Genomic DNA, 16,800 nt, shown 5'->3' with positions numbered 1-16,800 from the left:
TCTGAATTTTAAAACTCTACTCCGTTGCCTTATTACTGCGATCACTCAGCTCCCTGAACGTAAATGGCGTATTCCAACTAACCTTTGATATGAATATGGATCTAGATAAAGCAGAGTTTCCGCTTCCTGATGAAGTCAAGGTACCCAGATTTGAATATTTCTTAAGTCATTGAAAATCGCTGTTTTTGGAGGTTTAAGGCGAAATTCTCTAAAATAGACGTGATCCGTCTGTAAACACGTGATCATCATTCATTAATTGGCACTTAACCATTTAAGTGATTTTAGCCGTTTCGTAATAATAAATCTTACGGAGAACTTTTCTCTTGAGCACTCCAAGAGTCATTTCATCTTTTCTGGACACCGTCCATGATTCCTATCCATACATCAGGACAGGTATGTATAGCGTGATTTTTGTTCGTCGAGACAGGACTTTACTTTTCAATTGCCTACTCAGTGCAAAGCGGTTTTTGTTGGCAAGAATTATTCTCCGCTGAATTATTGTTTTCGGTTTGGTCCCAAAAAGACGAAATCCTTCACAGTCTCGCATTTATATACGTTAACTGTGACGTGGCTGTGAAGGCGAGTGGACCGATTCTTTCTTGGATGACTGCAAGTACTTTGTCTTGTCCTCATTTAGCACTAGATGGCCTTTTTTGCTTCTTTATCTAGTCGCGAAAAGGCAGAACTCACAGCGCGTGTGTTCAGACCAATAATATCAACATAATCAGCATACACCAGTAACTACACATCTTTATCTATTACGAGCCGAAGATCAGGGTAGCTGTGGTGATTGTGTAAGTCCATGGTTCGTTATAAGTTCAATATTGTCACCTTACCTGAATTGCGCTAAGAAAAAAAATATTTATAATTGCTTTTTGAAGAATTTTATCCTAAAAATTACTAGACATTTTCTAAAGAATCTTTATTTAAAAAATAATTATATTTTAAATATCACGACTGATAAAGATCATTAGAAGTTAATTTCAGATTTTTTACAATTTCGTTTATAATATAAATAGAGCTCCTCAGCGTTATCCTTCAACTTTCTTCTTCTTGCTCATTGAGGCCATCCTCTTCACCAGCACCTGGCATAACAACGCCAAACGATGGATTCTCTATCAACCGCACGCCATGCTTCTCTCTAAAACGTCTTCGAGCAAATTCACGATAAATCAGTACCAAGGCTAAAGCGCACGAGGCCACAAGCAATACAGATGTAACACCAATAGTCCAACGAGAAACGGAGACACCACTAGAAAACGCATACGAAAATACCTAATTTTTTATTCCGCCGATAGAGCATATATTAATAAGGTTTTACTTACCTCATTACGATGTGTTCCTCCATCGATCCGGTTTGTGACACGCATGCGCCACGCTGTTGACTATACGTCATTCCTTTACTGCATTGGCATATTCCATTGACGTCACATTTTCCTTCCAAGCAATTCCATTCATTACAATATGCCACACATACAGGCAATTCGGTATCATTACTAAGATTGAGACGATAGCCGAGATCACAACTGCAAGCATTCGGTGCAATACATTTACCATGACCACAATTTTGTTCACAACTTGGTGCACACTCCGTTTGACTGCCATTAAGAAAATTATAACCATCCAGGCAAACACATTCCTCCGGTCGTAGACATTCGGCATTAATACAAGTATCTTTGCATATCGCTTGACAACGATGCGGTTCGCTGGAGTTCGTTACGCGATAACCATCGGCACATTGACATTTATTAGGCGCCACACATTTGCCATTCTCACAAAACGGACGACAATGAGCTATGCACAAATTGCGATGCCTTGTCTCCTCATAGCCGGTCCAACATTCACACATATCGGGCTCAACGCAATTACTATTAATGCATGATGGCAAACAAATGGGATCACATATCGCATTAGAACCTTTACGTAGACGAAACCCTTCAAAGCAACGACACACACCACCCGCTGAACAAATGCTGTTGATGCACTTTTGTGGGCAGTGTGGCTCACAGCGCCCAGTTACCCATTTTTTGGAGTAGCCTGCATCACATTCGCATATACCTGGCGCAATGCAGCGTCCATGCCCACAGTCGAAATTACAAACAGGTTCGCATTCATACAGATTTAAGGGATTTGGACGATAACCGTTAAAGCAGCGGCACGTATTCGGAGCAGTGCATGCGCCATGAATACAATTATGCACACAAACCGGTATGCAGAGATAGGACAGCAGAGCTTGGTAGCCCGGTAAGCAGCTACAAACACCTGGACTGACACAATTACCATTCTTACAACCACTCGGACAAAATGGTTCGCACTCGGTGCTTGAACCATTTCTATAGACATAGCCATCATTGCAAGTGCATGTATCCGGTGCGGAACAATAACCATTCAAACATTCATTCTTGCAAATCGGCTGACACACATGTGGTTCAACTTGTTTGTAACCTTCATGACACTCGCAGCGACCCGGCTCATTACAGAAGCCATTCTCACAACCATGCGGGCAAGTAGGTTCACACTCAGAGCGTGAGTTGTTGCGATAGATATAACCTTCTAAGCAAGTGCACTGATTAGGCGCCGTGCAGTGTGCATTCACACACTCTTCTTTACAATGTGGTACACAGGCCAGTCCAAGTATATTGGAATAACCCAACTGACATTGACATGAGTTTGGTGCAATACAAGAGCCATGCGTACAGCCACCTTTACACACCGGATCACATTTACCCAACGTACCTAAACGCAGCTCATAACCGCTATTACACACACACTCATTGGGCGCCTTACAAATACCATTCTCACACGTCTCCTCGCAGATAGGCACGCAAAGTCCCAGCGTTTCATTGCGTTCATAACCAAAATTGCAAGTACATTTGTCTTGTGAATCGCAACGGCCGTTGGTGCAATCTACCAAGCACTTGGTCTCACACTCGGTCAAACTGCCATTGATAAAATTGAAGCCCTTATTACAGCTACATACATCCGGTGCGATGCATTTCCCATTTATGCAGGGTTCACTGCATTCTGGTTCACAGAGTGTGGCATTCTTGAGATTATTATAACCACTATTGCAGAGACAAACATCAAGACGCACACATTTGCCATTCTTGCAATCAGCGCACTTCGGCTGACAGTCACTGTGTGAAAGGCGCGTTATTAAACTGTAGCCTAGTTGAAACACATTCACTTACCCAGTCTTTGTATCGCGTACGTAACCAGTACAACAAACTTCTTCCATATCGGTGTAGTTCTAGAGTAGAAAGTTTAGTGGACAGACACAGTAAGATTTCAGATTACAGGATTTTTTTAAATTTCTTTTCACCTCTTTTACAGTACGCAATACCAAAGGGTTTGCACTACAATTACCGGTGCAATTTAGGTCAACTGGGTATTTACGCATCGTCACAAGTGCCACACGTGTCTTGAGTTGCCTGTAAAATTAAAAAAAATATTCTTGTTATGTCGTCGGTCCTATGAAAGATCAAAATTTTTCTGTTTTTCGTCTCCCACTCAAATAACGAACTGTGCTAGTCTTCCACGCGAACATGAACCGTGAACCGTGTAAGTCTTCCATGGGAATTTGAGACATGCTAGTCTTCCATGGGATTGACTGTAGCAGTGATTTTATGCTGAGCTTTACATTGAGCCTTCATATTTTACACATATATTGATGTTGTTGTTGTTAACAGAAAAATACTCCTCCAAATGAAAGTACTTTGAGCGGCATGCTCGACTACTTCATTATGTTTCAGCTGCAATTTTCTCCCTAAATTTCCCTTCCCTGGACTGATGATTCGGAAGTCGGTGCTCAGGCAATGCATGACCTCTAGTTGTAAATATTCGAATGTAAATGCGTAAAGATGCAGGGTTCATGAGAGGTGATTGAGCATTCTAAACTGGGTGTATAATACAAAAGAGCCATGGCAAGTTCCAGCAAATCCTTAACAGGAGGTCTGATTTAACTGTAGTAAATGACAACCTATTTGCCCTACTACATTGAAGAGATTGCCCTAAGTGCTCATTCGTTCGGACCTTAAAGTAGTTTTTTCGATCTGGATTCTGGAACCTGCGGCTTTGTAAAAATAGCACTTATTAAGTTTCGAGTAGTTTTTAATTAATATGGTTAGTTATACGATATTTAGAGCGATACTGGATGAGCGTCCTAGATCAGGTCAGGGTCAGGTCAGGTTGGGTGGTAGCTTCCCTGATGAGAGGAAGCTCACTTGGACAACATGACGGTCCGTTGTAATACCACATATAATAAACTAAACTAACGGTGACGTAGATATAACTACTTAGAGAATCGTTGGGTAGCAACGATAAAGTTCCGAATGATCCCGATCTCAACCTTGGATAGCTCCTCGGGAGATCCAAGTGAGTCACGACCAAATCATTTGTCCTAGATCATTTGGAGCACATTCACGTCGTTGGTTGTCTAAGTAGCACAAACTGTCACAGATGAAAACGAATCATAACGTGACCTTCAGCAAAGCACACAAGAAAGGCTTACTGTGATTCCGTAGAGTTGAGTGAGCAACTTGTAGAGGTAATCGAGTCCCAACATGCCTTTATCATGTCAAGACAAAAAATTGAGCAAATAGGTACTTTATTTTAAAAAATTGCTTGCACCCTTCGGTACATGTTCTGTTATGACGGAAAATTATATAGATTGTCTTTTTTGTTAGGACTGTCTTTTGGCCTGTCAAGTTAGTATCTTGTCGAGAAATTTGTCGGACTTATGGAATGTTATTTCCGTTGCATAACATACCGCCATTTCAGGCAGGCAAAAAATTGCTATTAGTCATCATTTGAGTCCCATAAAGTAAGCTCCATTCACAGCGCTTGGCAATAGAACAATTTTCCGGAAGCATATTATATCTACAAACTTCGGGAACAATACTTTTATGAAACATCTTAAAGATGTATGCCAAGTTTTAACGACAGGAGCTTACATTCAAAGTGCGGCCGTGCTTAGAACATACCCTGGAAAATTTGCTGATATTAATGGGTTCTACTATGTTTTGACTTCAACAAGTTCTGGTAGTAAGCAAGTTTACTAAGAACTATAACCATGGCATCAATAAGACGTCAGTGCTTGGCTTAGGAGTTTTATGAATTCGATCTTATTATTCTGAACAAAATACAGTGTCTAACAGTTTGCAGAACTACAGCTGCAAGGACTTTTGACCGCCTTCACTATCAGCCTTTTCTTATTTGCAATTACAACAACGAAACACCAAAGTATTTAAAATTTTCGACAAAAAAATTTTATAATATTTTCATCTCACTTACGGTACTTTCACAACACATGCCGATACGATAGCAATATGCAGCGATATACTCCAAGCAAAAAATTGCCAATGTTTATACATTTTCGTGTATCTCAAAAAAAAAATTATTTATTTCACTTGATAATATTTAAAAGTACCGCGCTCGTTATAAACTAATTTGATGAAATATTTTTCTTTTATTAAAATTCTCGACTTATTCCGTTTTATTCATACTTTTCATTTTAAATATAATAAATTTAAATAAAACCATCTGACTATGTTAATAGCTTTTGCTGGAATGAACAAAACTCCTCAATTACAAAATTTAATGATACCCGTTGGCTAGTACTCTGTACTACCGGACCATCATTATCGGCTTATCTGTAAACAATGTAAAAAAAACAATAAACTGCGACAGTTAAGCAATATTAAAATTAATAGAATATAATTTACACACACACATACTTACAAACATATAATTAAAGACATCAGTGGTGAGCTTCTTATTCCACAAATTCATTGAACTCAGAAATCAATCCGGGAGTACTTATAATATGCAGCTTTTATTTTATAAAAAAAATGTCAAATGAGCGCAAAATATCATTAAAATATTACTTTTACATATACTTATATATATGTATATGTGCGATTGATTATTACATTGCAATTTACCTAAAGCAAAAAAAAAGCGATCTTACACACATACGCATTTGTGGGGCAAAGAACCACCAGGCTCCCCATACAAACACAGAGGTATCAGTAAAATATATATATTGTAAGTGCTTTGAACTCGATTCTGCTCCACGATCCATTTGCACTTGCTAAGTTAAACCCGTATGTATATATGTATATATTTGTGTACATACATATGTAGATGGGCCTATGATGAATTTTTGCTTACAACCCAGAAAACTTTCGAAATAGCCCTTTTGGTTGTATAAACGGTAGGAGTGACTTGGATATATCGTATGCTTTATCGTTTGAAAACACATACATGCATGCATACATATATGTGGTGCTCCCATTTTAATTCATACATACATATACATTGATGCAACTGAGAAATGGCGGTCAATGTTGTCATATTGAATGTTAAAGGGTGGCCATGAATAGTTTAGATAACATTATGAGTTTAGTAGGAGTGGCAGTAGGAAAGTTAAAACAATTAGTAATTTTTCCTTATGTTTATATGTGCAGAGCAAGCATCAACGTTAATTTGTTCGAATTGACTAGTGTGTAAATCTGACGTGGAAAGAGTTTCTGGGCAAATAAAAAGGATATACGATAAAAATAAAACAAAAACTCGGAAATCTCTTAATATTATTGAGGAAGTATGAAAAAAGGGCTGAAGTACCAAATACTCGCGCAGGTTGATGTGTACACATGCAGGGAGACGTCTACAAAATAAAATTTTTTATATTGACTAGAGCTCGCTTAGTAGTTGAAGGTAAAGAGAAGCAACTTCACCAAAAACATACAATTTTGGTCATAACCTGTACTTAAGATATTCTTTTATTATCGTTATGTTATTCGCCTGTTATCAGCTTGTTATCGCTGAGTCATCGGCTTTTTATTGGTTTCTTATCAGGTTGTTATCGACGGTTTGCAGAAGTTTTATCGATTTTGTATGAAATTTGTATCGGTATCTGTTTCAAAACAATTCTATGAGTCGTTGTTGACAAATCGATAACACGCCGATAACAAATTGGTAGCACGTAATTCATATCATCCGCCTGAATACCCGCGTCGTAAGTTTTGCTTACTTCAAACTGGAAAAGGAAGCGGAAATGATGGGTTTAATGGTGAATGTGGACAAAAAAAGTACCTGGTGTCAAACGAAATACCTGTCACGGGTATATTTTAAGCCACGGGTATATTTTCGACTAGGCAGACAGTTGAACAAGTAAAGTCCTGTCTCGGCAAACCAAAATCATGCTCCACAACTCACTTATCGTACTCTTCCCGCTATATGGTGCAGAAGCATGGACCATGACAACATCAGATGAAGCGGGTCTGAGAGTTCGAGAGAAAAGATCTTCGAAAGATTTAAGGATATCTGCGCATTGGCAATGTAGAATATAAAAGAAGATTTAATGATAAGTTGTACGAGCTTTACGGATATATCAATATAGTCCAGTAAATTAAAACCCAGCGGAGACGCTGGCTGGGTTATTTTATGAGAATAAAAGATAATGCTCTGGCTAAGAAAGTATTTTTTATCGGCACCTGCCTATGAAAGCAGAAGAAGAGAGCGGCCCCCACTATGCTGGAAGGACCAGGTAGAAGACGACTTTAACCCTTGTTGTGAATAATTGGCGCCGGTTTTTCCCAACGAAGAATCGAAACCCCAGCTTGTTAGACGTCCAATAAGTAATAGCAATCCAATAACATATCGATAACTTTTCGATAAAGAACCCTTCATTTTTGATAACAAATCGAAAATTTTTCGAGAACTTCTTAGCGGTGTCGATTACTTTTCTACAAATAATCCGCACCATTACCCTTCGAGTTTCGATCTCTAATGTATTATCCCTTTCTTCTAATCTCATCTCCTCTCCTTTCCTCCCCTCTCCTCTTCTCTCCTCTCCTCTCCCCTCCTATCCTCTCCTCTCCCTCCTCTCCTCTCCTCACCCCTCCTCTCCTTTCCTCTCCTGTTTTTTACTAATGAGGATTCCCCCCGCTGTAAGCAAAGATGTTTACATATCAAAATCTTAAAATATTAATTCTATACCAACAGAAGCAGCTTTATTATTTCGGTGATCACATTTTTTAAGTAATATGTTTTACAATATTTTTTTACATTGCTATAAATCTACGAAAATACAATCGAAAATCAGCCAATAATTTCTTTAATATTAACAACTACAACCACGTAGCAATTTTTATACTAAAAGAGTTTATTGAACCACGAAATTAGCTTTCTACAGTTTGTACACCACTGTATTTGGGAAAGCTTTGGAAATAACGTAAGCGTTTTTACAGCAGACGATGACTAATATGTTGGCAAAATAAAAGCTTATTTCATTTACTAACTTTAACATTTTACAACAACGTACACATACATATATATGCAACGTACTACTGTTATTATATTTTGCACCGTGAATAAAAAAGAATCAAAATTTAATATCTTGTAAAAAGCTAGCCTAATAAAATTTATGAATCGCATATGGCAGAGTGAAAAGACACTTTGGAAATGTTCAAGATCGATATGCGCCTCTAAACAAAATACATTTTGACCCCACATTGCGTTAGAATATATAAAGGTTATCAGACCCACCTAATTGGTCCAATTGAATTTGGAATCCTCAGAACAGGAACTCACCAAAATCTCACACCGTTAAAAGGGTATATCGTGGCTGGGAGGGGGAGGGAATTCTTGTTCTGTGAAACGATGAAACGAATAAATATTTAACACAAAAATTGATCCAGATATATGAAAATAAAATTTTTTTTTTCACTTCATGTTTTCACAGAACAAAATTTCCAACAAGACACTAAAAAGTAGAGCTTACGATTTCTTTTCGAACATAAGCGAAATACTTGCAAAGCTCGCGAGCTTCTATGCGTTCAATTTCGTCGCGTAGTCGAACAAATTTATGAAATCGTAACCGCTTCAGCTTTTTGCTCAGAAGCCACTGTGGTCGTCCCAGAGGTACAAAATACGCGACAAGTTTCTAAGAACTGCATAGTTAAACTAAAATCACTTTCAAAATTGTTTAATATCTACTGTCTAAGCTTTAGTGATTCGACGGGCGAATAGTTTTTTGTTATTATATTATTTGTTATTTCAGTGGGCGGTATATTATTTTATTTAGAGAGAGGTCACTATGCGCCTGTTACACCTTGTATGTATTCATTGGGGCGAGCACTGGGGGCTCCAAGGTATTGGCTGCGGGTTGAGCCACCTTGTTTTGCTTTGAAAAACCCCGCTTTGGGATAAAAAATTTAAACTGTCTTTAGGATATTTCACTAACCAGTTGAGAATTAAAAGCACACTCAATGGCTAATGAAACAAACGAACGACAAATGTTCATAGTTTAAGTCACTTAAACATCTACATTTTCTAATTTTTTTATTCAGTTTATTTTAAATTCGAATTTAATTATAATAATAAGATAACAAAACTACTAACTATAACAATTAAATTTTTAATAAACTAATATTTGACTCCGATCAGCATAACATGGTGTGTTGGAATAAATTCTGGTGATTTCCACTAAAAAGAAAAAGCAGAATTATATTACTTATTCTCTTTATAATATTTCTGAAATCTTTGTCCCTAAACTAAAAAAAAAACACAAATAATTTTGAGTTTATTACATAAACCGAAATGTGTCTATTTAAAGATTCGCGCGAAATTTGTTAAACAATTAAGAAAAGTTAAAGGATCAGAAAAATTAATTTCATGTGAATCAAACATTTTTTTTTTTTTTTCCGTGGAAATACAAGTGCTGTTACATGATGATAAGCTTTGCTTACAGAATATTTAAGTGAATAGTTGAGGAACGGAACACATCTCCAAATATTTTGTATGGGTAATTTTTTGTGCTATTAAAACTGAGCCCGTGTCCTGTTATACGAAAAGCAATCTCACTCAAACGATAAATCAGAAACTGTCAAAGGATTCGTAAAAATGATAACGAGTTATGGAAGTAATGAGTGCTAGTAGCCACCATTTCATATATTTTCATAATCCGATTACCCATTAGAACTATTGCCATCTAAAAAATTTAATTCGATCACGGATGATATAAGATGATACGGGCCCTGATCTGGTGAGAACTCTTATTCTGTGAATTGGTGAAATGAAAAAAACAAACAAACAAAAATTCAAACAAAAATGTATTCAAGTGTATGAACATTATTATAATTTCGTATTTTCATGAAAAAATAATACCTCTCCTGAGATCTAGAAAATTTCCTCAAAACTTGGAAATTGGAGCAATTTTTCGCAATAGGAATGATTTACTTAATTCGGTATACGAATTGTGAAAGAATATCCCTAACATACATATAAACAAGCATATCAGTGAATATGTGATAAAAATCATGCCGTTTTTGGAAATATCTTTTTTTATTAAACAGTTCCAAATAAATAGATGCACTCTAAAAATTACCCACCTTCCCACTCGGCTACTGGCAGTTCTAGTTGACGCCTCCACATGCATTGCGTAGTCGCAGCCATCAATAAAAACATCACCATAACACCAAGACTCATCAGTAAAGCATCATAATTGTGCCACCAAAGTGGTGCGTGAGAATACTCCACTTTATTTTCTTTATTCACGCGGCTTGGAGTAATCGTAACATCAGCAATACCGGCAATAGTTTCTGTAATCTCAATGGGTGGCATTAAAATATCTGATTCGTCAGCGGCTAAATAAGACAAAAACACTTAAATTTAAAATTTTTTTATATGCATATTGCAACATTGTTTATACTTTCATACCAGGGGAACTGTTATTATTTGTTGTTGTGTTTCTTAGAGCACCACCTGTTACCTCAAGATAGCTAATATCTTTTGTGTTTACACGGGCTTCACATTTGTTAAAAACTGTTGGATAGAACACAAAAACAACAAAACATAACCAAATTTGAAAATTGGCGAACATTTGGAAAATTTTAATTTAAATATTTTTGTGCACAATTGAACGTCCTTTCTTGCCCGTTGTTCGAAACTGAATATGTTGCCCTTAAGCGTTGTTGTTCTTCTGCACCGAGTTTGATCTCGAACTATTTATTAATCTCTTGCTTGCATTGTTGTTGTTGTCTTTTTGTATTTCTTACACTGCTACGTATAAATATATTTTTTATTAAATTAAGTAAAGATTTACTCTTTCCGTTTTTCTTTTTTCCTATAAAAGCTGATTCTATATAAAAATAAGAAATAAGAGATTATCATTGACTGTTTTTGCACATCGTTATGGTTGAAGGACAGCATAAATGCGAACCCTGTCATATTGCGATTATTACACTGAGAAAAACTTTTACAGCAACATGTTAAATGAATGCTGTATTACCGAAACAACGCCGCACTGTGTGGAAGTTGAACTTTTTTTGTGGCAAAATCTACGTGAGTTAGATATAAAAAAATTTGTTCATGGATCGATGGCTTTGTCCAGAACAAAGTTTAACAGGTTATTTTAGTCTAACAAAATGTAACCCAAGAGTCGTCTAAACATATAAGTAAATTTTAGTTTGCTCTTCAAACAGATCAATACCGTAGGGTGTTTGCTTCCAAGAATCCTCTGGGAGCCACTGGTGGTAAACCATGTAAACGTGAGAAGCTGACAGCCTCAAGACAGCAACTGCGGTTAGTAACTACTAACACGTTTTCTAGCATACTTCCTAATTTTTCGTCATCTCCACGAATACATTGGGTTTTGTCCTCATTGAAATGACATCCTTTACGATATTAAAGAACAAAAGAAATAATGTTCCAAGCGTATTTCCCTCATGTATGACCATAAATAACCCGAGTTTGCACTTAGAGTAAAAAATTCATTTTAACAAAAGCGCTGCTCTTCAAATAGTTTTGGGAAGTCCTCTAAATCCTGTTCAAAAAGAAAATCGGAAATGATTGGTATATTACGAGATTGGAATACTCTTTTTGTTCCCCAAATTTCGGAGCATAATTGGAAAAAATTTAAATTTGGACCATGACGAAAATGTTTTGGTTTCTTCCGTTACTATTTTGACTACAACGTCAGGCTCTATCTTGCGTCTAGCCCGTATATTTTTGGGATCATGCAGAGATTATTTCCTGTGTCTTTTTTTGAGATAATTTATAGACTAGTTCCAAATCACTTTGAAACCATTTCGGTATAGTTTTAGGTTATACATCGTTACCAATGTAGAATTTAGTCAGGAATATTTCTAGGCTGTGTCTACGAAACTTTTCGAATCATCATCATCATCATCAGAACTATGACGAAAAAATTCAGAAGCTACGTGTATATAGTCGCAGAGTTATTCGGAAATGGTTCCGAAATGATCTCGAAAAAATCCCGAAAACGATTTTGACATGGTCCCTAAATAATACTTTAATATATGATTTGAACCAGAAAATTTTTTTTTGGTTTAGATGTGATTCAACATAATGTTAAATTAGCGCTATTTTTACCTTATATTACCAGATAAACAATGTGATTTGTCCAAATTTTAGCTAATGATTTTTCGATTGCGATACCGATTCTGCTATTTACTAACTTATTTTTAACAACGCCAACGATACGATGATTATATTTCGTTTAAATGGAAGAAATTGGCTTCTAACATAATGCTGCTTACAAAATTTAAATAATCTTCTATCATGTAACCACAATAGTTACTTAAACGGTAGGGAAATTTACGAATATTGGGTAATCGTTAAAGTTATCGATTTATTAATATAACGATGGCAAATTTCGTTATACATATTAAGGGATTCCACCACATTATCAAAATTCGTTTTTAACACAAAACTTGAAAGATCTCAAACAACGTGAGAAAAGCATATTGCGCTGATAAACCCCTTTGCCTTGTATCGGAGTCGCAGGGTTAACCGTTCAATGAATCTCTGCTTCTAGCACTTTTAGGTTTACTCTTAAACTGTTTCCACTTTGATTCAAAAAGTTATTGATTATGGTTTGTTGATTGTTTAGATAAAATTTAATTTTATTGTAAGTCAACAAAATAAATACACACACACACACATACGTACATTCCAATTAATAAATCCAAATTCATACATAAAATTTAATCACAAAGCAATTCATTATAAACTTCTTCGTTTTCACCACATTCTCGCTTTCTATTGGCTGAAAATGAATAAAAATAAATATAAGTTCTGTGGGTACTTTCTCACTTTCTTTGCACTTGAATTTCTATTTACCTTTACGATTGAGCTCACTTAAACGCCATATGCAGCAATACCAATACAAAAACACCAACACAACAATTGCTGCTAATAATTATGACCACGAAATAATAAAATCATATTCATCATCGATATACATATTTGTTTATATTAGTTTTTAAACTTGTTTATCTAAAGTATTTAAAATGTCTTTACAGTAGCTTATTTAGCGTTTGACTAATTTGCGCCCTTTCAGACTAATTACGCCAGCATAGCAAAATTTTAGATTGAAACTGCTATTTCTTATCATTTGTAAATGTTTTTAGGTCTCAATATACAAAGCATGTACAGTAGTGTGTAAATAAATAGCACCGAAATGCAGAATGGAAATTGTTTTGAAAATTGTTAATAATATGGTGGCTTACGAAGTCTCTTATTTGTCCTATGTGCTATGATTTAATCAAATTTTATATTGAAAACTATGAAAAAAATTAAAACTTAAGACTTCACAACGTATATAATACTCTTATGAATTGCCTAAATATGATTGTGTTTGAGCTGTAGTGTTGTAGCACCGTTACTTTTTATAACAGAGTATCACGTTCTTCGGCAAAAGTTGATCCGCTGTGGCAACGTCGCGTTCATGGTGAATGAAATGTTGACAATCTATTGATCATCACTAGGCAATCGAACGTATCATAAACAGCAATTAAGCAACACTCTCTCAATAATGCTACTATTATTATTTGGCAACTCTAACATAGACTATTTTTCAAATTTTAAAAACACCAAGAAAATTTTAACTATACCATTTAATGAAACCTAAAAAGTTTTGCTCAAAATTGTCGAACGTACTAAAATTCCAACAAACATAGGAGCTGAAGCTTTTGTCATAACATTTTGCTGAAAATAATTCTAAAAATATGGTGAAGACGCATGGACGCAAAGAACATCATCTGAGATTCTTTTAGGGAATATTTGCTTGAGTTCTCTACCCGTACGGCGAGTATCAAAGAAGAATTATTGATGATTGCTATTGTAACAGAGGAAGAGTTAGGGTCATGCTAACATTGGAAGGACCAAGTGAAAATAAATTGGAAATTCTGTCCATGCAGCCATATGAACGTCCCGCTTTTCATGGCGTGATTCTTCTCTAACTGCCATCGTTGAATTTCTTTTAGTACAAATATTTTTTATGTAAAAAATAAAGTATGAAATTACATGTTGGTGCATTCAGCAGAGCTTTTATGTTAACATCGCTTTTTATTGCATCCTACTGCACCGAATCGCATTAGTTCCAAAGTAGCGCAGAACTATCTCACTAAGAGATTGTACTCTATTCCCCTTCTCACTGTTTTCAACGCACAACGTTTACCTCTGAAATGGGAATAACTCCCTTTTGCTGCCGTTTTTTCTAAAATAATTATCAATCTTCTTCTGTTTTAATTTTGGCGCTCCTTTTTATTTTTATTAGTGTACATGTAGCTACATTAGGACGGGTCGATTTGAAAATCGCTCATTGCTCTGTGAAAATCGTATTCTAGGGATCAAAATAAGAAACTTTGCCGAAGGAACCATACCTCTAAAACGAATTCTGATGTGCCTCCCCACAAATCGACCCGGCCTAAGCTACATATAGATAAAATATATACATACAAATACATGTAAGCATTAATGAATAACTACATGCATATAAAGCTTCATTGTATTACGTTTTGATACTAATAAAATAAGCTCTTAGATATATTTACACATACTAGTATATGTTTCAATGTTTATATTTCAAATTCAAGATGCATTAAATATAATTAATATTAACATATATATTTCCAGTTCCTGTGAACACACTTCTTTTAATCGCATGATTAAGTTTGAAGCTTTTTTCAATGATGATATTATAAAATCACACAATCTAATGTGCGAAATAAAGATTTTACACATGCCTAATACGCATCCAGTTTCGTGATAATTTGTATTTTAAATATAAACCAAATCTCACAGAAAACGTTTATTGTTTGATTGATTAAATTAGTAGGAAAGGGCCATTCCACATAACTTTAGTCACAAGAAATTGCCAAGCATTAAATAATAACTCTATGAGCGATACCTAATCCATGAGCCATGCTTATAGTTGTTGATAAGTAGCGAGTTGATGCTATTTTATTCATGCTATTTTATTCAATAAGTTTCCACTACATCTTCCTCATTTAAATATCTAGCAGGTACTATTTAGTACGATAATGAAAAACAATTATTCAGGTGGGTGGCTAAGAAACACCTCCTTCTCAACCACAGACACAGCACAGCCAGATGTGTAGTTTCATAAATACATTCAGCCGCTCGAAATGTTTTTTTTTTTTGGAATTTACTCAACATGTATTTAGGGTGATTGGCGTCGACTAAACCGGTAATGCCAGATCAAGATGTATATGAAACGATTTGGGTTTTTAAATGGCACCACGCCAGTTCTTAAATCTCATTTCGAGAAGTTTCTTTTATATAATTATGTGTTGTATTAATATGTGGCTTATCGTCACGTTTTTTCAACATCCCGTTATATTTAGATATGTATATAAAAAAAAGTTTGGTTTTTAATTGGCACCACGCCAATGCTTAAATCTCAATTTTCCTGCGTTATACACAAAAGCTCCGTTATTCACAGTAGCTCCGTTATTCAATAATATTTAACTCCGTTATTTCTCATAAAAAGGTTAATTTTTTGGTTTTTAATTGGCACCACGCCAGTCACAAAGTCCGCAATTTTAATCAGTAATGTATATTTCAAAAATATTTGTCACTTCATGTTGGGAGAGCAGAAGCTTACGACAGGCCTAAGGATGCTCTGCCAACATCACACGTTCACGATTCAAGTTGTACTCAGATACTGTTTTATGTTTTGTTTGACAACTGTCAATATTCTTATTCGTTTGAAAGTAGCATCCGATGACATCATTAGTACAACCGAAGTCAATAATATATAACGCCTTTGGATATCAAGTTGTACAGCAGGTCATTCTTAGAGAAACTTGTCGTTAGTCCTGACATCCCACATGGCTTCAGGTTCAGAGCACATTATTGTTCGCCCATTGACCAGTAAAGGGGAACAAACATCTGAAGATTTTTTTCTCTAAAATGTTGGTAAGCTATCCATTTGTTACCTTAATGTAATAATCGCATTTCTGTTTAGTTGTTTTAGGGATATCCGTGGAGTACCAATTTTTAATGGCAAGTTTCTTATATCTGGCGCGAATATTTCTTGAACACCTGCCTCATAAGTACCTAACGCAGCTGCAGCCCTTTTAAATTCACCCGACTCATTGCGCTCAATATTTTTGTAACAAATACTTCAGATGAGGTTCACAGCCGCGGAATTAGCTACTTCGTGTAGTATCTATTGCAGCTACTAATAGCTTACAAGACCTTTTCAGCGCCACACGCGCCATTGAAGAGAATATGCATGCCTCAATCTATCATTTGACTTTAACAATAAGAACCCCAATACACTTTGAAGACAGGAAAAAACAAATTGTTTAAAAATTGTATCAGTGTAAAAACAGTGATGCCACATATTTTTTATTAATCCCTAGAATTTTTTTAAAAATCCCTACTTTTCAAACAGACTTTACAATACTATTTGTTAAAGCTTTTTGCTATAAAAGTTTGTTTTTTTCTTTAAAATATATTATGCTT

General features: G+C 35.6%; 2 protein-coding genes across 6 annotated transcripts in view; both read right to left on the bottom strand.

The window, feature by feature from the left end:
- Positions 1-921: 921 nt before the first annotated feature.
- The window catches only part of NimC2 (Nimrod C2), a 28,904-nt gene continuing 13,025 nt past the window's right edge, over positions 922-16,800 (bottom strand). The window contains exons 5-10 of the mRNA XM_067769068.1: positions 11,495-11,678; positions 5,293-5,382; positions 3,323-3,431; positions 3,192-3,250; positions 1,326-3,137; positions 922-1,252 (exon numbers count right to left, since the gene is read on the bottom strand). Coding sequence (XP_067625169.1) covers positions 1,039-1,252; positions 1,326-3,137; positions 3,192-3,250; positions 3,323-3,431; positions 5,293-5,382; positions 11,495-11,678 — 2,468 coding nt within the window. The 3' untranslated portion in view covers positions 922-1,038. The remainder of the gene's footprint in view (positions 1,253-1,325; positions 3,138-3,191; positions 3,251-3,322; positions 3,432-5,292; positions 5,383-11,494; positions 11,679-16,800) is intronic.
- LOC137239130 (uncharacterized) lies at positions 9,353-13,360 on the bottom strand. 5 transcript variants are annotated; one of them, XM_067764082.1, is made up of 5 exons: positions 13,147-13,360; positions 12,397-13,072; positions 10,723-11,143; positions 10,395-10,667; positions 9,353-9,489 (listed from the first exon to the last, which is right to left on the bottom strand). In XM_067764082.1, exons 3-5 carry the CDS (start codon positions 10,883-10,885, stop codon positions 9,422-9,424), a joined length of 504 nt encoding a protein of 167 aa, XP_067620183.1. In that variant the 5' UTR covers positions 10,886-11,143; positions 12,397-13,072; positions 13,147-13,360; the 3' UTR covers positions 9,353-9,421. The 5 variants fall into 5 exon arrangements, with proteins under 5 accessions (XP_067620183.1, XP_067620187.1, XP_067620184.1 ...); XM_067764086.1 differs by having other exon boundaries at positions 10,395-10,649; XM_067764083.1 differs by having other exon boundaries at positions 12,976-13,072.

This window comes from Eurosta solidaginis, chromosome 2 (assembly GCF_040869045.1).
Source record: "Eurosta solidaginis isolate ZX-2024a chromosome 2, ASM4086904v1, whole genome shotgun sequence".
NCBI lineage: Eukaryota > Metazoa > Arthropoda > Insecta > Diptera > Tephritidae > Eurosta > Eurosta solidaginis.
This window is presented reverse-complemented; position numbering and strand designations above follow the sequence as displayed.

Coding starts and splice junctions, on each gene's coding strand:
- LOC137239130 (XM_067764082.1), bottom strand. CDS start 10,885: ATGTTCGCCAATTTTCAAATTTGGTTATGTTTTGTTGTTTTTGTGTTC. Junction 10,668..10,722: donor AAATAATAACAGTTCCCCTG/GTATGAAAGTAT, acceptor TTTAAATTTAAG/TGTTTTTGTCTTATTTAGCC. Junction 9,490..10,394: donor GCCAGTAGCCGAGTGGGAAG/GTGGGTAATTTT, acceptor TTTTCTTTTTAG/TGGAAATCACCAGAATTTAT.